The 27,175-nt window shown below is 38.9% G+C and overlaps 3 protein-coding genes and 1 pseudogene across 6 annotated transcripts in view; 2 read left to right on the top strand and 2 right to left on the bottom strand.

Moving 5' to 3' along the window:
- Positions 1-27,175, bottom strand: part of LOC121756375 (peptidyl-prolyl cis-trans isomerase FKBP16-1, chloroplastic-like) — a 542,442-nt gene that overhangs the window by 382,027 nt on the left and 133,240 nt on the right. The gene's annotated exons all lie outside the window — the stretch shown is intronic.
- LOC121756355 (fasciclin-like arabinogalactan protein 1) lies at positions 4,001-5,631 on the top strand. Its single transcript, XM_042151885.1, has one exon. The coding sequence runs from the start codon at positions 4,132-4,134 to the stop codon at positions 5,365-5,367; it is 1,236 nt and encodes a 411-aa protein (XP_042007819.1). The 5' UTR covers positions 4,001-4,131; the 3' UTR covers positions 5,368-5,631.
- LOC121756122 lies at positions 7,904-9,687 on the bottom strand (annotated as a pseudogene).
- On the top strand, positions 14,804-25,524 carry LOC121756336. Of its 3 annotated transcripts, none has more exons than XM_042151853.1 (10): positions 14,804-15,123; positions 15,600-18,772; positions 19,696-20,283; positions 20,820-22,254; positions 22,745-23,088; positions 23,173-23,346; positions 23,493-23,650; positions 24,546-24,637; positions 24,715-24,836; positions 25,266-25,524. In XM_042151853.1, the coding sequence occupies exons 1-9, from the start codon at positions 14,934-14,936 to the stop codon at positions 24,756-24,758; spliced, it is 6,198 nt and encodes a 2,065-aa protein (XP_042007787.1). In that variant the 5' UTR covers positions 14,804-14,933; the 3' UTR covers positions 24,759-24,836; positions 25,266-25,524. The 3 variants fall into 3 exon arrangements, with proteins under 3 accessions (XP_042007787.1, XP_042007784.1, XP_042007788.1); XM_042151850.1 differs by having other exon boundaries at positions 25,263-25,524; XM_042151854.1 differs by lacking the exon at positions 25,266-25,524 and adding an exon at positions 25,180-25,263.

Genomic DNA, 27,175 nt, shown 5'->3' with positions numbered 1-27,175 from the left:
ATTTTCTATAGATATGATGAAAGAACATAATTATTTTTACTAGGTTTTTTAATGTCTATTATACTTCGTATATATTTATTTCATATTAGCAATAAAAAAAATTATAAATTTATCATTCATGTAATAAAATGAAAAAAAATAACTTGGAATTTAAAGAGTTGTTTACCTTAGATCCAAATAAATAGAACTCTTGTAATAAATAGATTTGCTGTGATCATTCATACTCTTATTTTATTCGAATAATATTATTGAATTTTTATATTTGTTTAAATTGATATACATAGTCTATAAAATATAAAATTATTATTATCTTAAAATCTCAAGCTCAAAAGTTGTAATAATATAATTATACCAATACAAATTTGTTGTGTGTATACAATAGTAGTAGTAGATATAGAACAATAGTAGTAGTACATTAGTAAATTTTTGTAGTAGGAGTATAAATTAAAGCATATAAATATTGATGATGTGTCGGTGGAAGAATCTAAATCTAGAATTCTTGATATTGATATGCGGTGCACAAACAGCTGGCGAACTTTCTGTAAACCCACTACCGATTTCACACTTTTCAAACCACGAAATTCTATATTTATATTCTAACAGGGAGTGTGATTTCTGAAAACATAAAACAATTCAACCAAAGGCGTTGCCTTGGCGGCCCCCACACTCCGGGCCGACATCATGTGAGGGGTTCTATCAGAGTACACAGTAGCCCGTTAAAGGGAGACCCACTGGTTGCCAAAAGTCCATCTCCCAAGGCCTCACACTTGTGCCTGAGAGATGGAAGCAACTACACGACAGCAGTGAGATTCGAATCCAAACTCATTGCAGTAACATCTGCCTCTCCGTTGCCAACTGCGCTACGTCCATGCGGCCACAATTCAACCATGCATATAAAGAAAGAGACAATAAAAGTATAAATTAAGCCATTTAATATAAATATACCAAACGAATCTAATTATTTTATGTTGGAAAATCGTATGATAAAATAATCAAAGATGTAGCTTTAATTATCTTTTCTTGTGCCTAAGCTTATTTTGAGAAACTATATGATGCACCATGATTGAATAGATGATCGTGGTGGTATATTAATTTGCTCCAATCGGATTTTTTCTATGAGAAATAAATTGTTTCTCAAAAATGAAATATGATTACACTTAATTAAATATTGTAAATCGAAAAAGCATTCATAAAAACATTTATTTTCCACATTCTGTTGAGTTGTTTCTTAGTCATTGATCTATCTGTTGACCATCACAAACGAGAAAATTCAAAATTTGAGTTGGAATATTTGTCTTTATCTAATCTTAGAAAGCATATTCTATAAATTCATTTATACAGGTATGAACTCTCACAATTAATGAATAATTATAAAACATATTCAACCAAACCATAAAAGTGTTTGAAAAAGTTATTTTTGTGTAAAATAAAAATTAAAGTGGAGTGGCGTGAAAGGATCTAACACAAACGCCGAAAAGTAATTTAAGTTTGTGGTTGAAACTGAAATTTATTTTATTGTAGATGTTTTGGCTGAAATGAAAAACTATTGATATAATAGAGAAAAATGAATTGCTGCTTAAAATGAACTGATTTTCAGAGTATTATTGCGATGCCCTTTCTGGCAATTTTTTAAATAACTTACTACTTGTATCATTTGTAAAAGAAAATATAATTGAGAAATCTGTTCGACACCCATTATTTCTATAAACGTCATTCATGATCAAGTCCTAATAATAGAATAGAGTAGTTAATAAAATGATTATGTCCTCTAAATCATTAATCCTCGTGGAAAATTATCTTGAATGAGCATGATATTGATTCACATGTATGTATATTTTATATGTCATGTCCCACCAATTATTTCCTAATTAAGAGAATAAAGCTGTGTTATAATAGCTGCACCTATTAAATTGCGACATTGAGTTTATAACGGCACCTTTTGCATGATGCATTCAAAATAGTATTGGCAGTATTTATTTTCGTGAACTATATTTATCGAACTTGTCACGGCCTATTGTTTTTTTAGCTTAGCTAGCAAGGTCCACAAATAAATACTCATATCTTTCATTTGTGGCCAAAAACTTCCCCACTTCGATTCTTTGTGTCATAAGTTCTGCACCTCGTCTCAAAATTAACTAACTCAATAAAATAGTGTGAATCAAAATATTTTTGTTTTTCATAGAGTCATTCTTGAAAATAATTAGTTCCCTATGCAAATATTCATGAATAAATTGATCATGATTTATTTCTCTTTTGAGATAAATAAATACCATAGTTAGGTAAAGAAATAGAGTCTTAATTTGGTTTTAGTCCAAAAAGGTGTCGGCCTCAACTAACCTAATACGTATGACAATATTAACCCTAACCTATTCAACATTATTTTATGTACATCTAAATTACACCTTCCTTTCTCAATTAACTTGTCGGTAGTATTTTCGTGATAACATTTAATATTATATAAAATGCTATTGCATCACTATTTTTAAATGAGAGAATATAAACATTGAATCTGAGTAGGACTTGAATTTTTTAACACGAAAACCTAACATAAAAACGCACAAAATTAATGCTTTTGGTCAAAATTTATTGTGCAAATTAATATAAATTCATCCACTAACGATAATTAATTTGTGATCTTAATTTGAAATATATATTTGACAACACGGTAATGCTTAGAGCATCAGCAATGGAGGCGTCAAAACCGCGACGCCGATTTTTCGCCGACGCCGGTTCTGACGCTGAACCATTGCGACCGGCGTCGGCGAAATCGGCGTCAATTTCGGCGTACCCATGCCGATTCGTGTGGTGACGCCGGTTCTAACGCCGATCCTCACGGCGCCATTGTAGGCCCCGGATCGGCGTCAGAATTTAAATTTTTTTTTTTTCGAAAACACTATATATACACGTTTTGGACTTCATTTTCATTCGCACCACTTGTTTTAACGAGTACTCTCTCTATCTTTCTTTCTGTACAAGATCAATTTAAGAAATGAGTAATGCCGGTGGTAGTGGTGGTGGTAGTGATAGGGAAAGAATCCCACGATGATCCTCGAGGCTATAGCTGATTACCGGCTGTGGATTTGACATGCGTATTTTGGGATAGCCGGTTCGAACAACGACCTAAACGTCCTCAACTCATCGCCCCTTTTCAACGAGCAGTGCCAGGGCGTCGGTCCGGCCATCAGTTTTGTCGCTGACGGCAACCAGCATGATATGGGCTACTACTTGGCGGATGGGATATACCCTAGGTGGCCCGTCTTTGTGAAGACGATTAAGTGCGCATCAGATGCGAAGAAGGTCTACTTTGCGACGCGGCAGGAGTCGGCGCGAAAGGACGTGGAGCGCGCATTTGGTGTGCTTCAGGCGCGATGGGCTGCAGTTAAGGGACCAACGCGTTTGTGGCATGTCGACTGCATTGTTGATATAATGTACGCATGTATTATCATGTACAACATGATTGTCGAAGATGAAGGTGTACAACTGACTGATTGGGCCAATGACGATGATGAAGCCGGTCCAAGCCACGGCGTCGCCGCCAACGTACGAGGTGGGGTACCTAACGATGAAGAAGCCCTCCTCCAAGCACATGCCAACATGCGTCAGACGGAGGCTCATATTCGACTCAAAAAGGATTTAATTGAAGAGTTGTGGGCGCGGAGGATTGGAAGGCATTAGTTTTTATTTAAATTTATGTAATTTTTTTAATGTATTTTTTTTAAAATTATTGTACTTTTTGAAATTTTAATAGTATTATTCAATTTTCCTGTATTTATCTCGTAAATTTAATTCCGTATGTTGCTACAATTGTAAATTAAATTTATATAATTGTTATTAGTGATGTGGATAGGCTATGTGAGGGCTATTTGATGTCCAGTTGCATGTCCAGATGATGTGGCAGGAGGATTTTAGTGCTGAATGAGGTGGCAGTGAGAAGGCTATGTGAGGGCTATGGGAGGTCCTAGATCATTATAGATACTCTTAAGGGGGGAAAAGGAGTTATTCGGACAGCTAATGTGAGTAATTAACAGCGGAAGCATTATCTGTACTGTAGCTTGAAAGATAAAACCCACACCACACACACACTCACTCACTCACCTTTCCTCTTTCTCTGCTTCGCAATCTCCGCCGACAATGCAGCTCCTCCTCGCCGCCGCGGCGGTTCTCTCCCTCTCCCTCTCCCTCCTCCTCCCCTCCCCCACCGCCGCCCACAACATCACCCGCATTCTCGAGAAAGACCCCGACTTCTCCACCTTCAACCACTACCTCACCGTCACCCAGCTCGCCCCCGAGATCAACCGCCGCGAGACCATCACCGTCTGCGCCGTCGACAACGCCGCCATGTCCGACCTCCTCTCCAAGCACCTCTCCCTCGGCGCCATCAAAAACGTCCTCTCCCTCCACGTCCTCCTCGACTACTTCGACGCCAAGAAGCTCCACCAGATCACCGACGGCACCGCCCTCGCCGCCACCATGTTCCAGGCCACCGGCTCCGCCACCGGATCCGCCGGCTTCGTCAACATCACCGACCTCAAGGGCGGCAAAGTCGGCTTCTCTCCACAAGACAACGGCGGCGACATCTCCGCCACTTTCGTCAAATCAATCGACGCAATTCCCTACAACATCTCCGTCATCCAGATCTCTTCTATTCTCCCCTCCCCCGAGGCCGAGGCCCCCGCCCCCGGCCCCAGCCAGATCAACATCACCGCGCTCATGTCCAAGCACGGCTGCAAAATCTTCGCCGAGACGCTGCTCGCGAATCCTGCTGAGAAGACATTCGAGGACAATGTGGAGAGCGGATTGACCGTCTTCTGCCCCGGCGACGACGCGATGAAGGCATTTTCCCCCAAATTCAAAAACCTAACCGCCGCGGGGAAGCAATCTCTCCTCGAATACCACGGCATCCCGATCTACCAATCCATCCCCGGCCTGAAATCGAGCAACGGAATCACCAACACTCTCGCCACCGACGGCGCCAGCAAGTTCAGTTTCGATGTTAAAAACGACGGATCTGACGTTACGATTTTCACGAAAATCGTGACGGCAAAGATCGTCAACACGCTGGTGGATGAGCAGCCGCTGGCGATCTACCAAGTGAATAAGGTTTTGATGCCGGAGGAGCTGTTTAAAGGAGTTCTGTCGCCTTCTCCGGCGCCGGCGCCGGGTCCAGAGGCAGATGCGGAGTCGCCGAAGTCGTCGAAGAAGAAGCATAAGTCGCCGCCTGCGCCACCGGAGGCGCCGTCTGATTCTCCGGCGGATGCTCCGGATGGAGATGTGGCGGATCAGTCGACTAACGGTGCCGCTAGATTTAACGGCGGAGGGTTCGTTGCCGTGATTTTGAGTCTCGGGTTTGCATTTCTTCAGCTGTAGATTTGTCTTTTTTTTCTTCTGAATTTTGCTGTTTTGTTGTTTGTTTGTAATTTTACTCTTTTTTTGTTTATTTTTATTTGGGATATTATTGAGGCTTTGATGGCCATTTAATTTATTTGTATTTTTGGATTGGTGTTTAGTGTTTACTGTTTAGATTGTTTATTGTTTTTAGATTTGGGAGAAAGTTGCGGCGGTGTCTGGTCATTGTATGTACTAGATTTAATTATGTTATTAATAAAACTTTACAATTAAAGTATAACCTAATTATATGAGTAAAACTGGCAAGTAATTCTGAAATTTTAAGTTTATATACTCTGCTCATTTTTTGCTAAAATATATTATTAGGCAGATGCTACAAAATAAAGACTGTTTATTTATCAATTTCATTTTAATTTATACATTAGAAATATATATTAATTTAAATGTATCAATATATTTATCATTTCTTTCAAGTGATTCACTACAGTATTATAATAACATCACAAATTGATAATTTGATACTATAAACAATTCCTAAGGCAGATTCAACAAAACAAAGACTTTTTTACTTTGTTACATAGTAGGAGTGTATTTAGTTACAATAGTAATTAAATGCTTATAGCCTATATTAAACAACAATAACTAATTAAAAACTAAAAATGATTGCATGAACCATAAAAATAAAATAAAAGTACTCGGAAGCAAATATTCAAAAAAAGAAAGATAAGAGAAAATAGTCAAAAAAATGAGCTTTGTTAATAATGATAGTCGTCTAAATTGCCGTGCGTAAATCACGGGAATATTAGTTTTTTTTTCTTGGTACAAATAGAAAATGAATTGTTAGTTTTTGAGGGATGACTTGCCCTTTATTTCACATGTCATTCCATTATTGAGTATGCAACCAATTTAGGGTGGCACATGCTTTAAGTACATGAGGAATAGTGCTCCCCACACTCAGATAATTAAATATGGACTAAAGTCTCATTTTTGTCTTTAACATATTGCGATTTTTTTATTTTGGTCCAAAACATTATCTTTTAAATTATTCGGTCCCTCACATTTGAAATCGGATCACATTTAGTCCGAAATGGACGGAACTGTTAAAATTTAACAGTCAACATGGATTTATCGGATTTTGACCCAATTAATTATTTTTTATTAATTCAAGAATAATAATTATTATTATAAAAAAAACTTTTATATTATAAATAAAAAATAACCCCCCAACCTCCTCCCCCTCCAGCATCTCCACCATCTCCGCCGCCCTCCCCGCCTCCCGATTCCTCCTCATCGCTCCCACCACCGTCGTCACCGTCTCATCCCTCAGCCTCACCCCCTCCTTACATCATCACCCCCTCCGTTGAGAATGTAGTTCACTCCTTCGTTCAAATCTACCACCGTTGCTGCCGTCGACGTTCAAATCGATGTCTTCGGAAACATTCAGATCAAAATTCCGGTCGGAATCACGAGGATTTTCTAGATCTGTTCCGATTCCTCCGCTGCTTCCCTCCCCCCGCGGCATCGGGCCAAAACCGGGCGGTGGCGGCGTGAGGAAGAGTGGATAGAGCTCTGTCAGCATGAGATCGGATTCGTCGCCGCCGGTGGCGGTGGAAAAGGCCACCACAGTGCCGAAGCAAGCAGCGCGGCTTCCGAAATCCTTCCCCACCACCTTGAGTCCGATATAGTCTATTTTTTTGCTCAATAAATGAATTAAATGATTGGTGATGAAACTCAAAAGTCAAAACAACACAATCAAATGTAGTAATTGAAAATCAAATGAGTTCAATCACTAAACTCGAATTGCAGAAGAATTTTGAGAGAGAGTACTGAAGAGGTGAAGAAGCGTTTTGAATGATGATATCGTGCTGATAGTGTGAGGATGTAAGGAGGGGGTGAGGCTGAGGGATGAGACGGTGACGACGGTGGTGGGGGCGACGAGGGGGAATCGGGAGGCGGGGAGGGCGGCGGAGATGGTGGAGATGCTGGAGGGGGAGGAGGGGGGTTATTTTTTTTAAATATAAAAGTTTTTTTTATTTATAATAATTATTAATTTTTAAAATTTATTAAAACGATTAATTAGGTCAAAATCCGATAAATCGACGTTGACCGTTAAATTTTAACAGTTCCGTCCATTGCGGACTAAATGTGATTCGATTTCAAATGTGAGGGACTGAATAATTCAAAAGATAATGTTTTGGACCAAAATAAAAAAATCGCAATATGTTAAGGATCAAAATGAGACTTTAGTCCTAAATATTTCAAAGTTTGAATGCTTATCATGATACTAACATTACAATGTTTTGTTAAATGTATATCATTAGTTCTAAAGTTGGGCTGATCTTATAAATAATGCCCAAGACATGGTCTCAGGTTCGGGTTCACTATGATGCAGCCTTCAAAATTTTATTCATTTATAATAAAAAATGAGTCAAAGGGAGTCTAGTGTAAAACAGTCCTGATGAAATACCTGGATGCAGAAAATAGTACACGAGAGGCTTTTTTTACACAAAAAAAATCATAAAGCGGATTGGAAATTGTGATTATGAAGTAGAAATGATCAGTTAGAAACTGGGAGGGTGAGAAGCTCGTTTACATAGAGGTAGCTGGGATTATGACTGAGGAATGATGTAGTTGGGCGTGGTGTGACGCCAGTGTAACCATTTTCGAGTTTAGCTAGGCATATATCCGCAGCATAGTTAAACACATAGTGCTGCTCCGCGAAAGGCTGTGATGCGTAGTCAGCAATGGGCGTCCACTGATAATATCAAATGAGACAGATTAATGTATTAGGTTTTGATCTTCGTGTATTTGATGATCTTGATTCATTCGTTTAACTCATACATGTGCTCCATCAATCTCAGACTCTTGTATTTGGATCTCAAACGATAGAGGCTTCAGCGTGCACATAAAAAATAAGTCGACTTTCTGGTAGAAGGTCTTGTGCATTTGCCTGAATGCTAGCACATCGATGAATTCTGAATCAACCTGCAATGTAGCAACGTCTGTCGTCAGACAAGATGGCCAAGAGCAAACACACAACATATGTATTCATTTATTCACCAGTTAGCAATTGTTTCCTCCGGTTTCCTCTTGTTGAAGCGCTTTGATTTTTCAAGTGAAACTTTATTTAAAACACAAACCTCCTCGACCATTCCAGTGGGTATCTTCCAGATGATGGTGCCTTTAAATCTTCCATGCTTTTCCAGAACAACGAGCAACTGTGCAAGATGAGTGGCAACAGTTAAGAAAGAGAAGAACTTTAGGGTTCTGATCATATCGATAAATTGCAAATCTTGTCTGTAAATATTACATTACCAGAGCACATGCTTTATACAGCAACAAATAGGGTGGAGGTGGATTTATCAAATCTACCAACAGCAATGAAATCTAAACATAACAAACAAGGGATATAACTTCCTGAGAACATCGGGAAAAATGGAAACATGAATGATTTTGGTATGAAGGCTTTTTCCTGTGATGAATGGATCTCCCATTTACATTTGGACTATCTTCCAAATTTGCTTGGTTGCTCCTTAGAATCCATTTAACTTTTGAACAACTACACCCAATATGATATGTGCCAAATCCACAAAGATGATAGCATTATTAACTGAGTGTGTTATAAATTTGCAACAAGTTTCTTATGATCCTCTCAGTCAATTTTCCTAGCCAATCCAAATTTCTATAATAGAGTACTATTTAACACAGGCAGTTCACTTCATATACGTATGATGGACCGAGATAAGCAAATATACACAGAAAGTTATGGAAAACACCTCTCTTGTGTCATTCAAGACAATAGCACCAATGCGGAGCCGGTGCGTTGCATTTGCTGGAATGGTACTAGGAGTTTCATGAATCCATTTTACAAGCATCAAATAGTGAGGCTCAGCATGGTGATACACAAATCCTTCCTGCAGTGTTATAAATTGGTGTGATTAGATCAAACTCATATGTCAAGATCGGTGGTGCATCTACGCACATGGCAATACATTGAAGATACAAGTCTTGAGTTGCTCTAGACTAACCAACATTTTCTGCTGGCGCCTAACTAGATTTAAAAATTGGACCCAAAAACTTCAAAGGTCCTAAGTGAGAAGGAAACTACCTCGACTGCCGCTTCAGCAAGAGTCACAAGTTTAATTGGTAATTTGATTCAGACAACCTTCTTCCCCCCTACATGAATGTATTACAGAACGTGAACATAAATATGGTATTTTATTAATACAAAATATTGAACTATATATTTTATTAAGAATTTTATTCCAACTATATCGGGTATCAACCAAGTGCTAAGCCATTTATGAATGGCATACTACGTGCTCGTAAAACAACAACCATATTCGTTCAAACATATTTAAGACTCTCTTTGATTATACTAGGTCAATATATGATGTAAAAGATGAAAAAGTATAGATGTATTTCTGGAAGGTTATACCCAATCAACACACACATAATGGACCCTTGACCTCAGAAAATCTGACTTGGACTCGCTATTGGTCAACATAAATTTTCAAAAATGACAGTTGGTCAGTCAAAAGATCAACACCAAGTCCTTCCAAGAATAATATATTTGGACTTCAGGTATTTACACGTCAACAATGAAACTAAGAAAAACTCCATCTTCAATGGTAACTAGACAAAGCTTTTTATGTATGAAGTGAATTCTGGCTCTTACAGTAATCTGGACTTCTCACCAAAACACAGTTTTGCATAACAAGATTATGCAATACGTGAGATCAACATCACAAGAGAGCACACCACCCATCTGTCATGGATGAGAATGCAAAAAAAAGGCAGAACAAACATGAGACTGCAAAATCTTGTTTCAATCTAAGTAATATATATAATTCAGATGCTCTAGTTTGAAGTTCTGTGAGGACCACTTCAATGAAGTGTAATTATAGGCGTCAATAGATAATTCACTTGAGATACCTTGTTGTGATATGTGATCCTAACTATCACACCAGTATCTAACTCTTGTACCACCTTCAGAATCAAACGATTCACCCGAGATGGGGTTCCTACAAAACTACATCTGAAGGGGTTGGGTATATGAAATTTGATGTTTGGAGAATGCCAAACTTGAGGCACCTCATCTTGTTGGACGGCCACTTGTCCGATCCCTCTACAAAGAGTTTCCAGCAGTTTTCTTCAATAGAAAACCTACAAAACTTTGTCTCATGAAAGCTTTTAAGTGCACATAAAGAATCGTGGAAATGATATCAAACTTGAATAAGTTGGGAGTTATTTACTCATCAAAGGACATATGAAAACATGATGGTCAAAGTATTGCTTTGTGAATCTAGTTGGTTTGTATAAGCTTGAAAAGTTGAACTTATCCGACCCTGAAGGGTTATGATCTGTTTCATAACATTGCATTCTCATTTGGCATTGAACATGTTTAGCTTAAGTGGGTGCAAATTTCCATGGGAGGCCATGATAATGATTGGATTGCTGCCTAATATGCTTAAACTGAAACGGCACGCTTGTGATGGAACTGAATGAGTGAATGAGATTCTGCTAATACTGATTGATAACACAGATCTCCTTCAATGGACAACAGAGAGTAGTTCGTTCTCATTCCCCCAAGCTTGAGTGACTAACTGTTTGAATGCGATAACTTGAAGGATATCCCGTGTAAAATTGGAGAGATAGCAACGCTTCAGGTGATTGAAGAAGTTGATATCAGAAAATCGTGGAATTTACAGTGCTTATAAAAGAAGAACGTGAGCTTTGGCAATGCAGTGCAGCTCAGTTTCCTTAGGACACGTAGACGGGAGAGATTCACTTGATGGTACTATGATAATGCATTGATTTTATGATTCTTTTGTGCTTCAGTATGTTGCGTAGATCATTACAACATGATATGCTTGCTCTTTGGTATGCTAAATGTCCTAGTATATTTTATAAAGACCATCAAGAAGACATCCCAGACTAAAGAAAAAATTATTTTTTATTACTTATATCATTGTTTTTTATTGCTATAAAATAATATAACTAACAATAAAAGTAATTTAAAATTTAGGGGTACATTTATCTTTCACTCTTTTCGTTTACGAATACTACTCAATATTCTATTTTTCATTTATTACTACCACTATCCCTCCACTATTGACAACAATATTTGTAATCTGACCTTAAATTTATTGATTTAATTTGTTTTTTTTTCATAAATTTTAACTTGATATACAATATCATGAATTAAAATATTTATTGAATTTTTTTTCTACCAACAATAAAATAAAGTTATATTTTATTTGTTATTACATTACATAAGAATTTGTCTACACTAAAAAATGATGTGATTACAAAGCCTCTAGAACCTCTAGAACTCAGATATAATTATTTATTTTATTTATTGTAGTCGTATTTTATTGTCAGTAAGAAAAATTCAAAAATTAATTAAGTTAATAATAATAATATATGTGCCGAATTTAAAGTTGATGGAAAAAAAATAAAATTTTTAAATATTTCAGCCGCCAATTTCCCTATTAAAATTGACAGTAGTGAGATTGGACTGGATCTGACCTGCATATTAATAACCCGCCTACATTTCTATTTTTGAACGATTAGAGCATCCGCAATGGCGGCTGCCCGGCGGACGTCCGCCATTAGGCAGCAAGAAGGCGGACGCGGACGTGTGTTGCGGACACCGGAGTTCTGCGGCATTCCGGGACGTCCGTCGTGATGTCCGCCATTGTGGTGCCACGACGGACGTCCTGATAGACGTCCCGATTTTTTATTTAAAAAAAAAAACTCTATATATACGGCTCGTTGAACTTCATTTCATTCGCACCACTTGTTTTAATGAGTTTCTCTCTATCTACTTTCTTTTCTTTTCAAGATAAATGGAGCACCACGATAGTGATTCCCCCGCCATGAGCGAGTCACAAACGCCGACTTTTCCGTTAGAGTTGGGGGAAATGCCAGCGGAAGTGCACCGATGTCCGGGATGATGCCCGGAATGGCGCCGATGATGCCCCAACCCCAAATGGCGGGGATGATGCCCGGGTACTACAATATGTACCCCTTGGTGTAATGCCGCGGATGAGTGCCGCGATGACAGGGATGATGCCCCAAATGCCCGGGATGATGTAGGGCATGTCTGCCGCTGCGGGGGGAGCAGGCAGGGGGTCCCCCAATCACCTGGGGACAATGTCTATCGCCCCTACATGGAATTATTGTGTAGTTATTCCCCCAGAGTACTCCTCTGGAGACTCAGTTCGCCGGCATTGAGACTTTCTCTTTTGAGGAGTTGAGGCTATCTCCGGTCAGGGAGTCTCCCACTGAGATGCCACCGGCCGCAGGGAGGACGCGGAAACAAGGGAGAGGGAAGGGCAAGGGCAAGGGCACTACCTCGTCCTCGCGTGCGGGGAACGAGGGTGGGGTGGGGGCCGAGGAGGAGGGGGATGAAGCCGACGAGAGAAAGAGGACCATCTGGAGCATAGGGGAGTGCGTCGCGCTGGCGAAGGCCTGGATCAGTGTAGTCGAGGATCCCTACGTCATGGCTAACCAGCATATCGACAGAATGTGGTGGCGCATTAGCCAAAACTACCTCCAATTCAAACCGCCAGGTTTTCCGGTATCTACCAAAACAACCTTCGCACGACAACTAGCGGCATGTCCGCCGATGATGTGAAGCTTCTGTCTCACCAGCAGTTCCCCGACAGTGAATTGAGTTTCGGGGAATTCAAATATTGGGAGGTCTATCTTGTGGTGCACACTTCTGTCAATTTTAGTTCGGGTGTTGAAGCTGGCTGGCCGAAGCGGACGAAGATCAACGCCTTCGGGGAGTACAGCAGCAGTGCCGGTTCCCACGAACTTCCTGACGCAGAGGCAGAGTTCCAGACCCCTCAATCGTCTTCCCGCCGCCGTCGCCCGGTTGGCCAAAAGACCGCGATGCGGATGGCTAGTGGAAGCGCCAGCGGGTCCCCCGAGGTCCAATCGCCAGCTCCTTCCTAGATCGATCCTGAGCTCTTCTCACTCGCCCGCATACAGCAGCATGAGACCCTGATACACACCATGGAGAAGTGGTATGCAACTACTGACCCCTTATGCAAGTTGATGCTGAAGGATGTCATTGACAGTATGCGGCGCGATTTGGGGATGCCATCCCTGCCCGTGAGTGACGCCGGGACCTGCCACGGGCACGACGGGATTGGCGGCGGGGATGACGAGGAGTGAGACGGGGGCAGCATTTGTCGAAGCTTGAGGTTGTGTTTTTTAACTATGTATTTTTTAAGATAATTATGTATGTTTTTTGTTTTAAATAAAGTGGTTGCATTTTCTCCGTATTCGTGTCAAAATTTTAATTCCGTAAATTGTTTAATTTGGTGAATTTGTGAATTTTTATTATTGTGGATGTCCATCGGGATGTCATTGGGGATGTTTGCCATTGTGCAGTGAGATGTCCTTATGACGTGACAGTGTAGTGGGATGTCCTTATGACGTGACCGGAGGTGTTTTTGGGAAGTCCGTCGGGACATTCGTCCCACTGTGGATGCTCTAAGAGCATCCACAATGGTTTTCGCACAGCCACAAACTTCTCCTGCCACATCATCAGCACTAAAAATCCTCCTGCCACATCATCAGGACAAGCAAATAGCCCAGCAATAGCCTAGCCACATCACTCCTATTATATAAAACAAATAATAATTGACAATCACACAAAATACGGAATTAAATTTACGACACAGATACGGGAAAATTCAATAATAATATTAGAATTTAAAAAAGTACATTAATTAAAAAAACACACTTCATTAAAATTAAAATAACATTACAACATCCCCATTAATGAGTTTGTCCCACATCGAAAGTGGAATATAAAACATTTAAGGATGTCTCTGTAAAAGAGAAACAACCAAGAATGATTTTGTCCCACATCGAAAGTGGAACATAAAACATTCAAGGATGTCTCTATAAAAGAGAAACAACCAAGAATGAGTTTGTCCCACATCGAAAGTGGAACATAAAACATTCAAGGATGTCTCTATAAAAGAGAAACAATCAAGAATGAGTTTGTCCCACATCGAAAGTGAAACATAAAACATTCAACGATGTCTCTATAAAAGAGAAACAACCAAGAATGAGTTTGTCTCACATCGAAAGTGGAACATAATGAGTTTGTCCCACATCGAAAGTGGAACATAAAACATTCACGGATGTCTCTATAACCAAGAATGAGTTTCATAAAAAAAACATTAAATAAAAAAAATAAAAAAATCCGCTGGACGATGCGCTCGGCGATCCAGACCCTGCAATGGCGCCGAGCGCCCATATAGCTAGGCGATTTTTTTTTCGGAAAACCGCTAGGCGGTTGCAATGGTTCGCCGAGCGCCGGGGCTCGGCTAGGCGCCATTGTGGATGCTCTAAGTTCAATCACCCAATTTTTTGAAATTCCCTTGCGCGCTTGACTGGATGTGATCCCCACCGTTCATTCAACCATCACATTTACACAACACAATACTCACACTCTCTGTTCATAATTTTCGAATCTGAAACAATTTCAAGTCGCAGCTTGAGGTCGATTTTGTTACCATAGATGAATTACCCATAACCACACAGCTTGTTGGCGGAAGAAGATGGCGACGGTGGAGAAGTTGAAGGCGGCGGAGAAGCTGTTGTCGCGGCTCTCCGAGCGGAAGAGATCGATAATCGAACACGTGAAGCAACAAACGGAGTCGTACAGTCAGCACCTCGCTTCCAAACTCCTCATTCAAGGAATTAGCCCTCCCTCGTGGCTTCGGGACCCTAGCACCTCGGCCTCAAAAGGTATTCTCGAAGAGTTTCGCCAATTTTTTGGTCAAGGGCTTCAAACCCTGAATTAATTGTGCAATTGAGTACTCCCATGGTTTGAGCCTTGAAAAAATAGACTGTTTTAGTTTTTATCTGTTGGATTTGTTTTTCAAATTAATTGTTTGTTTTTAGGTCAGCAGCTAGCAAATCTGGACAGGGCGATTTTTTTTACATTGATAGATAGGACTAATCTTTTTATTTTGTCAAATAATTTGGGCTAAATAGTAACAGATGAAGCTTTGGGCACAGACTATTGCTGGACAGTCTTTATATCTGCCATTGTTGCAACTATTGACTATTCCATCGAATTGTACGTCTCTCTCTAGGCTGAATAGCCTAGCAAAATTGAGTTTTTGCATTTTAACAATACTGACAATATAATATGTGAAATAAGGTTTTAGTCATTGAAGGCTGACATATCATTGTTTGTTGTTATTATGTTGCCATTGCAGAGCTAAATGAAGAAGACCTCATCTCTAGACTTCTAAGTCAGTACCAGGAGGGGTCAGCTCGTTGCTCTATTGCAAGCTCCCCAGGGCATAGCAACTTAATCGCTACTGGAGATCGCGAAAAATTTAGGGATGGAGATGTTGTGGAAATTCCAGCTACTAATGAAGATCTTGATCAAGAAAATGAACCAGTAGCACCTGGATTTAGCTGTGACGATAATGGTGAATGTGCCCTCAGCTCAGTTCCCAAGCTAGATCATAGTGCTGCATTGCCTAAGGATCAGACAGATGAAAATATATCAAATAATTACACTATACCAGATCAGTCGCTAGCTGGAATCCAGAGGTCTAAGTCCAGACAAAAAGCTCTTAAGCTCCGCAGCAGTGCAAAAGCATCAGGGAAGAGTGGTTTAAGACACGAGAGTAATGGCGATGTTGTTTCTAGCCAGATTAGGTTTTCTCTCTCTATTACAAAGCAGCCATGCCAAAATGATGATATGTCCCAATGGGAAGAACCCTGTATAATTGATAATCACAGTAGTGTGAATAGGAATGTGGTTGAAACTCATAGCTTAAATAGAGAAGAGGAAGTGGCTGCACACTCTGAGAGTAGGTCTGAATCTCATGCCGAAGTCCCAATATCTGTTGGAGGTTCTTCTCCATTGGATTGTTCATCTAATTACTACAAAGATAAGGCATGTCAAGATGCTAGTGTAAAGAGAAATGAATCCAATCCTATGTCTGACACTGAGCATCCTGATAATCATGTTAACCTGGCAAAATCAGCTGGACCATCTGCTGTTTGTCGTGAAAGCATTAGAGGCAGGGCAGATGAAGATGCAGATTTTCTCTGCGAGGATGAAGAAAAAAATATTCATACTGGTGAAATTATTAGGTCAGATGTTTCTAGCAGAAGGCAAACTTGTGGTTGTGGCTCAACCAAATCTGGTAGTTCTTTTGATGATTATCAGGGAATGGATATTACTATGAAGGATGCTGGGGATTATCTACCCCCAGATTGTTTTGATGGATCCTTAATGAAGATTCATTCCTGTAACGTTCATAATGAAGGATGTGATGCCCAAGAACCAGTCCTAGAAGATGTTCAAAGATACAATGCTTTTCCATCTCCTAGTTCTAATCAATGCAATGCCCTTCCAGTTGAGATTTCTGATTTGGAATTACCCTCTGCATATGCTAAAGTGTATGGAGGCATTCTTACTCCATCAGGTGCCGGATCAGCAAGACAAGTTAATGATTCTCAAGAGCAGTTGGGGTTAGATAAACCATCTGATGAATTTCGTAGCATGACAAGGTCAAAAACTCATTCTTATGGCAAACAAACGTATCGACATGTAATGTATAATGGGGGTAATGAATCCATCGCAGACTGTGAAGGAAAGTCTGCTGAAGAACTTCAGAACTCAAGTGTTCAATCTATTCCTTCCTATCTTAGTACCCATAAGATGCTTCATGATGATGAAAATGGCAAGCTTGTTATGGCCGGTGAGCTCTGTTTTCCTGATCATGTTGATAAGTCTAGCCTTTCCAGTGCTAATTATTCTAAGCAGGGGAGAGGATTGGAGTCAGAAGTTGCACTGACTCCTTCAGATTCTTTTGCATCTGCGGAACCAAAGCAGTTAGAGTCGAAACAGACTGAAGAGTACGACCTGAAAGCCTTCACTTCTAGATCTGGAAAGAAGTTAAGTTGTCCCTTCAATGATCCTGATGTACCACTAGATAAAGGAATTTCTGGTGAAAATTATTCGCTGTCTAGTGCAGGATCAGCAAGACAGGTTAATAGTTCTCAAGAGCTACCGGGGTTAGTTAAAACGTCTGATGGGTTTCGTAGGGTGACAAGGTCACAAACTCATTCTTATGGCAAACAAAGGTATCTACCTGTAATGTATAATAAGGGCACAGAATCCATCTCAGACCGTGAAGGAAAGTCTGCTGAAGAACTTCAAATATCAAGTGTTCAATCTATTCCTCCCTATATTGGCACTCATAAGCTGCTTCATGATGATGAAAATGGCAAGCTTGTTATGGCCAGTGAGCTTTGTTTGCCTGATCACGTTGATAAGTCTAGTCTTTCCAGTTCTAATGCTTTGAAGCAGGAAAGAGGGTTGGAGAAAGCTGCATTGACTCCATCAGATTCTTTTGCATCTGCAGAACCAAAACAGTTAGAGTCAAAACAGACTGAAGAGTACGACCTGGAAGCCTTCACTTCTAGATCTGGAAAGAAGTTGAGTTGTTCCTTGCATGATCCTGATGTACCACTAGATAAAGGAATTCTTGGTGAAACTAATCTGCCATCAAGTGCAGGATCAGCCAGACAGGTTAATGATTCTCAAGAGCTACCAGGGTTAGTTAAAACGTCTGATGGATTTCGTAGGGTGACAAGGTCACAAACTCATTCTTATAGCAAACAAATGCATCTTCCTGTAACGTATAATGAGGGCATTGAATCCATCTCAGACCGTGAAGGAAAGTCTGCTGAAGAACTTCAGATATCAAGTGTTCAATCTACTCCTCCCTATCTTGGCACCCATAAGCTGCTTCATGATGATGAAAATGGCAAGCTTGTTATGGCCAGTGAGCTTTGTTTGCCCGATCACGTTAACAAGCCTAGACTTTCCAGTTCTGATTATTCTAAGCAGGGAAGAGGCTTGGAGTCTGAACTTGCACTGACTCCATCAGATTCTTTCGCATTTGTGGAACCAAAACAGTTAGAGGTGAAACAGACTGAAGAGTACGACCTGAAAGCCTTCACTTCGAGATCTGGAAAGAAGTTGAGTTGTTCCTTGCATGATCCTGATGTATCACTAGATAAAGGAATTCGTGGTGGAAATAATCAGCCGTCTTCAAGTAAGCAGTTACCAAGGATGCTAGATATCTCAACTCAAGGAGGGAAATTCTGCAGGGATTCCTTTCAACCTGATGTCCAGGATAGCCCAGACACTCACAATGGAAAATTTGGACCAGTTATTGACAGTGTAATATTAAATGCTTCCAAAGTTAGTTCAGAAGCTGAGCTAAATTTTAGTTCTGAAGTTCACGGCGAGATGCACGATCTTCCATCTAAAATGGTCGACATAACTGATATACAAATTCTTCCAGTGAATTTACATGTTAAATATGGGCCTGAGTCCTCCCCTGTGCACAGCATGGAACAGGTATTTTCTTATGAATATGCTTCCTCATCTTGCCCAGTTTCTAGTGTTTTTATAATCTCTTTTTATAATACTGTGCACATTTTCATTCAAACTGAGAATTTTTTGTACTAGTATTAAGTTAGATAAAAAACCATTGAAGATGATCCTTGTACGTTTACTACTGCAATCATATAGCTCCTCTTTGAAGAGTAATGCTGGCACAAAAAATCTGACATTCCTAAAGCCTTCTTTTCTTCTGAAAACTCAGAGCTCCTCGTGTAAAGTGACATCATTGATATAGTACTCCCTCCGTCCCAAGGAAGATGACTCCTTCCTTGGGCGGCACGGAGTTTTATGCAGTTTTATTTTGTGTGTTAAGTGGAGAGAGTAAAGTAAGAGAGAGGGAATAAAGTAGAAATAGAGGTTTTTCCATTTATAGAAATGGGTCATCTTGAATGGGGCAAACCAAAAAGGAATATTTATTATTGCAGCAAGACCTTTTACGCAAATGCCATTTATTTTCTCCGGACTTATTACTATTTTTTGGACTGTTTCTGAGAGTATGAATAGAGAGAAGGCTGAAGTGTCTTGAACGTTGCATCACCTTTTTGAAATTATAAATAAATTCTACGACCAATCTTTTCCTCTCTGAAGTCCACAATGGCTTTGCCAATTTTTATTTTAGGATGTGAATGACCATACCCTAGTAGAAAATTATATCATCCTCATTCTTTGTCCAACAACTGTTAGCAAAACTTCATCGAACCACCAGTGTTCTAGTCAACTGCAATTCATCAGCACACACGACTCCACTATCTTAAATGTGCATGTTATCATGCCTACTGAGATGCATAGCCTTCAGTACCTTTCAAAGTTTTCTGTTAATCTAGGATTCTAGATGTTATTTTTTCTTTTTTTTTAAAGTTAATTTTACTTGGTCACAGGGGAATTTCAATGATGAAGCAAGTGATAAGAGTCAATTGGTCTTAAGTGTTCCAGAAAGCAAAAACTCAAGGCTTTCACATGTCCAAGAGTCAGAAAAAGACCCAGCAGCAAACTCCAGTGCTTGCTTAATTAAGAAAGCAGGGACAAATCCAATTGCAGTTGATGAGATAAAGCAATATCCTGCTCATCAAACATGTCCTGAGAGTGGTGTAAGTAGCAAACATGGAGATTCATCACTGGGGATTACTTCATTGGGAAGACCTAGTATGATCAGGTTGGATGATAAAAATTCGTCATTCGAGAGAAGACTCAGACACGTGAGAACTGAATCATGGCCACAGATCAAAAGACGGAAAATTGAACACCAGCAAGATCGTGGCTTTGCAACTTCCAAGAGCTTTCGGGTGAAAAAGCCTCACACCTTTCAATGGGATCCTGACATTGCTTATCAGAAAACAATGGAAATTGAGATAGACTCTGGTCTCGTGGTACATGTAGAAAAGAGTAAAGATGATGGATTATGCTTAGAGGTGAACGCTAATCCAATGGAAGAAATTCAACCTGTTATGTTGTCCCAACAAGAAGAGGTATAATCTTCTTCATGACTTCCTTTTAAAGCATTTAGGTAGATATGCTTTAAAGTAGATATTAGAAATATGACTTCTTGTGAATGTCCAACCTGATGGTTTCTTCTTCACGTTAAATTATGTCCACTTTATTTATTTTCTTAAAATATTATACTCATGAATCCATGACCATGTTCCATATATGCTGAATATTCATTATTTACTGACTTTTGAATGATGCTGTCAAATTTGGTTTGTTTCATGTAGGTGTTTATTAGTAGTTTTAAGGGATTGGGGTCGGATGAGGGAGATTTTCATGAATTTTACCAAAAGAATCTTGGACAGTTGGCTGTCTAAGATCCTTAAAAGAAAAAGTGACTGATGCGGAAATAATGAAAATGTACTGATATTCTATTTGCTACACTTCAATGTAATGATAGTGAGGTCAAACAATGGAAAGTAGATCAGACCTGCAATCGAGAATGTTGCTTGACCTTAAAGATGCACAATAAGGCGAGTATGATGATTCCAATTTTTTTTCTTCTTTAAATTTGCAGGTTGAATCTTGCTATGTTGAAAAGAGTGAAAATGAACATACATCGCCTGTTATAAATAACGAGCAGTTAGCTGCGACCATCTCAAGCTTGGCCAAGAAAGAATGCCGAAACTCACAAGGATGCTTTGTCGAGGGAACCAGAACTTCACCTTTGACTTGCGATTACCTTGATGCAAGCCTGTCTGGGTATAAACAATGTAGACAGAACTTATGTAATCTCGAAAATAATACTGACAATCAAAGTTCTGATATTATGAAACTTAGCAGTACGCTGACTGAGGAAATACAGCAACCTCCCAAGTGGGAGGATGGTTTACACATGCAGCATTCTGTTCTTTCCTCAAGCCATGAAGATCTGCAACTTATTGATTTTGATCAATCTATGCCTGTATTTGAGGGGTTCATTGTAAATGCAGAAACTGACACCGAGGAAATGAATCTTCCAGCAGTTGGATTTGACCTTGGTGAACTGGAACTTCCTAGGACAACACTGGAACGTGCTAGCATTCTAGCTGAAATTTGCAGATCTGCTAGCTCGGGTGGACCCTCATCCCACTTCTCATCTGCTTTCAAATTTCAGGACACCGCAAATTTGTGTAATTCTGTATCTGATGATGGTCATCTCGAGCACACACAATTTGGAGATGCTAATCCTTTAAATGCTGAGGTTGGGATTCATTTTCAATCTTGTAGCAGTTCTTCAGATGATTACAAGGATGCCCTTGATGGGATGCCTTATTCTGTTTCTTTTGCTTATTCTGGTGAAAGATATGGTTGGGATTCGAGAAACCAACCACCATCTCCAGTTGGGAAGCTTTGGAATCAATTCTCATCACATTCTGGGAGTTCAGGAAAATGTTCCACTTCAAATCCTGAACTTACTTGCTTCCCAATAGAGGAAGATCCCAGTAGTAGTGAAGAGAATAAAACTATGGAAGAGAACGCAGGTGATACACAAGATGAAACTGATTCACCATTGGCCAACAACTGTGGTAAAAGGAATCCACTTACAGATTTGACAAATATGTGTACAAATCCTCCCATGTCAGTTTCTACAGAAGAGGAGACGTTGAGAGCAGATTCTGTGGATTTTCTCAGATCAAAATTTAGTGTCACCGGGACACAAGAGAAGACACTGTTGGGTCAAAAGTATCAGTTTAGAAAAAATAGCGAGGCCAGCGAAAAACAGACTTCATGTACTCATGCTGCTGATGGTAGGAAACACCAACTTTCATCTATTTGTTCAAATGCAACCAATAGGGCCAAGGAATCAGTGTACAACAGCATCAGCAAGTCAACCGTTTCAACAAAAACCAGGTTGAAAGGGCGGGATCAAAAGCTTTCTTCGAGAGGATCTAGAAGTAATAACATTGTCTCGAATATTAGTTCCTTTATACCACTGATACAACAAAAACAAGCAGCTACAGCAGGCCAAGGTAGCTTTTTTCCTGTCTTTTTTTTTTAATTTATTTTTTATGTTGACTTGATTGTTAAGTTATATCATTATATTAAAACTATGCTGTATTGAAAGGGTTGCATGTCTCACAAACCAGCTAAGGACTTATTCCATCTCAAAAAATGTTTGAAAAGATATGCCCTTGCTATCTTCTTGTTGGTTGTCTATGTATTTACTATTCATAGTAAGAATATAAGTCATCACTTGTAAGTATACGTGTATAACCTGAAAGACAGGGAGGCCTCATACATTTGTATTTGTTTGGGTTAGTCCTACATATAAAGAAATAAGAACTATAGAGATTTGAACTGTTCTCTAGCTGTCATCCTGGGTAAAGTTGTCAATCCTCTAAAAATTAGATATTTGTCCAGAATGTTGCAAGGTTCTTGACAAGGTGGCGGAAGAAATAATTTATCATTCCTTCGTTCAACTATTCTTTATATTTATATATAGAAATCACTATCTTGTAGGAAAAAGAGATGTCAAGGTGAAGGCCCTGGAGGCTGCTGAGGCTGCAAAACGTGTAGAAGAGCAAAAAGAAAATGAACGTAAGAAGAGGAAGGAAGCATTAAAACTTGAACGAGCAAAGTTGGAAGAAAAGAATTTGAAACACATCGAATTGGAGAAGAAAAAGAAAGAAGAGGATCGCAAGAAAAAGGATGCTGAGGTTATTGCAAAGAAAAGGCTGAGAGAGGAAGAAGAGAAGAAGGAGAAGGAGAAGAAAAGAATGCGACTTGAATCAAGGCAGCGGCAAAGGGAACAAGAAGAAAAAAAGCGAGTAGCGAGGCCTGAAAAGGAAAATCAACGGACCAAGGTTGCACTTTTAGATGTGTCAAAAGCTTTGTGGCTACTAATTTGTCTGGGTAAAGCTGTCTAACTAAATTCTGTGTTATCATAGGATGATCAAATGAAGAGAAAGAAGGAATTCAATAATGAATCTAAAAAGCAGCAGAACCGGGAAATCACTGGAGGAGAAAGCGTGGCCATGCAGGAGGCAGACAATAATTTAACACTCAATGAATTTGTGGCGAATTATGAAGAATCTGGCACTTCTGCTATATGTGATGGAGAGGTAGGGGATTCTTTCATGGTGGCTTTAGATGACTTGTCTTCTGCAATACTTGTAGTGCTTTTACCTGTAACCCATGATTTGTACTTTAATTGTATGCTTACTTCCTTCACTTTGGCATCCGCATTTGTTGCATCAAATTCTTCCAGGGGATGCATGCAGTGAATAAATCACCCAGAAATGAGGACTTGATAGTTCAGAACAATAATGGAAAATCATATGAGATCTCTCCATACCAGTGCACAGATGATGAAGATGAAGAGGATGATGAGTTGCGCAGCAAGAAACGTATTCCATCATGGTCCAGGTGCTTATTTAATAAATTCTTATGGAGATGTTTTGCATAGCTTTGGGAGGCATGAAATAGTAATGCTTGACTTCTAAGGACTAGAATGAAAGTTGGGAATTCAATACGAGATATCATGAAAACAAGAGATAATTGCCCATTTTCATAGTATTAAATAAAATCCATTGGGAAGTAGTTTGATCGTTATTATATATAAGCAACATTATCCACTTCAATTATTTCCCCACATAAAACCTTTTGTTGTACACCCTTTATATATATAGAATTGGGACCATAATTCTAATTGTATATGTTACCTGCCTACTAATCTTATTGCTGTCTTAGATGCTTACCTTGTATACATTTATGCTATCTGATTGCCCTGATCTTTTTGACAAAGACGGTAAAAGTGGCATATTTGTTAAAATACTTCAATATTAGACAGTGTGCTTTCTATATGCAGTCATGCAAATGTATCTTACAAATTCATTTTTATTTGACATCTCTTTGGATTTTGCTCAACTCTCTTCTAGAAAGGAATTAAATCCTAAATGAAATAGAGACATAGTTTAGCTTTTGGTTTCTTATTTGAATTTGTCCTTCCACATATTCTATGCTGCCTAATATCCAAATAAATGGAGTTTTAGATTTTTATCAATGCCCTGTCAAGTTAAAGTATGTCAAGCATAAATTTGGAACTTGTTTTGAAGTACCAAATAATTTATTTATTTAGATTATAATCATAAAATTAGATGACACAGTTGATTTAGATAGGCTAAAGTCTTAGCTTAGTATTAAGTCAGCATATGAGTCATTCATGCCCATGGAGTTCTCGTTCTCAGCCCCTTTCACGCTTTTTCAGCCTTAAGTTCTTTATTAAACATAAGCTAAGGTTGTTTGCTATATTTTTGTGCAGTAAAAGCTCCATCGCTCTGTTTTTACCAATGCAGCACCAACTGGACCCTGATGTGATTTTCCCCCTTGAAAGTTTTTGCAGTATCGGTGAAAGTAAGTTTTGATTATATATGAACTTATTTTGCATGAAAACTTGCAGTTCATAACTATAACTTATTTGTACTATCCAGTTTTGCTACCCCGCAAGCTACAGCAAAAGAAGGTGGCTGCTTGAATCAAATTATTGGCTGTTGATTGTCACATCTCAAATTTTTGCTGATTGTTTCCGACAGAGGCTTATTATGCTCAAAAGGTTTTTCCTTTCACTTTCAGTGTCATATCAACTTAATGAAGTAAGGGTTAATTTGACAATTCTATCAAAATGCAAGAGTAGAGATTAAGAGAGCTAAAGGATGAATCACTTGTAAAGTACTTTCAAAATTTTAATAAAATAAGTGTCTTCTATTCCCAAAAATTTCTCTTATGACTTTGTAATTAGTTTGTTTCATGACATCAGGAATCATCAGACTTTTAGTTTAGTATGCCATTGGGTAAAAGCTGAATCTAGTTTTGGCATTCCCTATCTGAAATATTTGCAATATATTTCATGTCAGGGTAGCATATTTTTTGATTTCTAATAATGGTGTCTTCCTCAGCCTATTGCATGTATCAACTGAGGATGCAGATTGGAGTGTTAAGAAGGCTTAATCTTTCCCCCTTTTTTTTCTTTTTGATGCAGTAGGTTAATAGTAGCCCTGTGTCTGCATGAGATGATATTTAGAATCCGAGGCTTTTGATGTTCGCCCGATGAACTCTCTCAATCATTTGATGTTAGACGCCATGTATTGAATATGGATGCTTGGCATATTACTAATATATTGTGTACATGAGAAGGGATGCTTGGAATAAATAGATAGGACAAAACTAACATGTATATGTATTAATGTTCTTACTTCTGTTACGATGAATCCATGATTTTTAGTTCACAATTTGTTCTTTCATTTGATGAAACTGTCCTAATTCCATGTTTCACACTACTAAGAACATAATTATACTACTCCGTATATATGCGACAACCATATGAACTCATTGAAGAGAGTAGAGTGGATTAGTTAGTTGTCTTTCATTAACCCTAACAGTATATTTCTTGTGAAACACATGCTACGTATAGTGCAAATTCCATTACATGATGGAACACAGACAATCGAGGAATTAGAACCCAAAGGTTTGTTACAAAAATGAAATAAAACTGGTAGTTCTCATGTCATGAGTCATGATTCATGTGTAATTTGTGGAGCTCTTTGATTCACTTCTGCCACCTCCATTTGCTAATCCAAGAATCATCTTTGCTCTAATAATGTAAAGCAAGTAAATTAACATAAACATGCAATCATCTAAAGGTCCACACCAGTAGAGAGAGAGAGAGAGAGAGCTTTTGTCCAGCAGTTAAGTTGATCCCCCTGAATATGAAAGTGCTTCCTTCTATGGATTGAAAAGTGCCTACTAAACATATATAGAATCATTGAATGCTGTCCTATCAATACAACCTTGTTAAGATTTTAATACTATGAAATATGGAATGGAAGAAATACTATGAAGAGATGATGTTTTGTGTGTGTGTGTGTGAGTGTGAGTTCAACCTAATTAGATACATATACAGAGAAGATAAACAAACGTTACACAACGGTGGTAGACGACGGCGGCAGAGGCGAAGGCAGCGGTGGGATGGTTGACAGAATAAAGAGAGCACATTTCCACAAAGGCAAAGAAGCTTGTTTGCCAATGGCGGCATGTGCTCTCTCTCTTCTGTCAGCAACTTCCCCTATTTGTCATCACCAACAATTTCATCCTACATGTTTTTCACAGCAACCAAATCATTAAATGCATATCCACAGCTGAACTGCAAGTTGCAAATTCTAATGGAGAAAGGAGATCAATTATGAAGTAGCATATGAGCTGAGGGAATTCTATGCACTAAAAGGGGCGTCATAATCCCACAAGAAAATCACAAAACAATATGTAGTTTGGAGAAAAAAAACTTGCCTCAAAACAATAAGAATATTTACATGTCTGATGTCTGCATGTGTGTGTGTGTGTGAGAGAGAGAGAGAGAGAGAGAGAGAGAGAGAGAGAGAGAGAGATGTGGTGGTTGCAATGGAAGAGCCATATTTATAGATGGAAGATTTACCCATCGTGGAGATTTCCATTCTTATTATCATATAGTACTTCTACTTTTTCATCATACTACACTTTTCTCCAAGATTTTAATTTCAAATACCTATAGGACATGGCATTAATTATGTGCCACTACATAACCCTACCTAGCACTACTAGGGACGAAATTAGGATAGTTACCCATTTTACTAAATTGGTTAGTTATAAATAAGTAAAATTATTAACTCAACAAATATTCATCCCATTACAAGAATGCATACACAAAAATACAATCAAGAACATAAAAGAGCACGACAATAGACTATCCAGTTATCTCTATTCGACTATGTTCGAGATTGATGTCAAGCTACAGATTTTCATTATGATTATGATTATTAGGATACAAAATACAAAAAGAGATCCAGGATACAATATATATTAATTTATTACTAAGCCCACAAAAAATCATTGATGAAGAATTGCCAAATCTATAAACAT

Source organism: Salvia splendens, chromosome 11 (assembly GCF_004379255.2).
Source record: "Salvia splendens isolate huo1 chromosome 11, SspV2, whole genome shotgun sequence".
Classification (NCBI taxonomy): Eukaryota; Viridiplantae; Streptophyta; class Magnoliopsida; order Lamiales; family Lamiaceae; genus Salvia; species Salvia splendens.
This window is presented reverse-complemented; position numbering and strand designations above follow the sequence as displayed.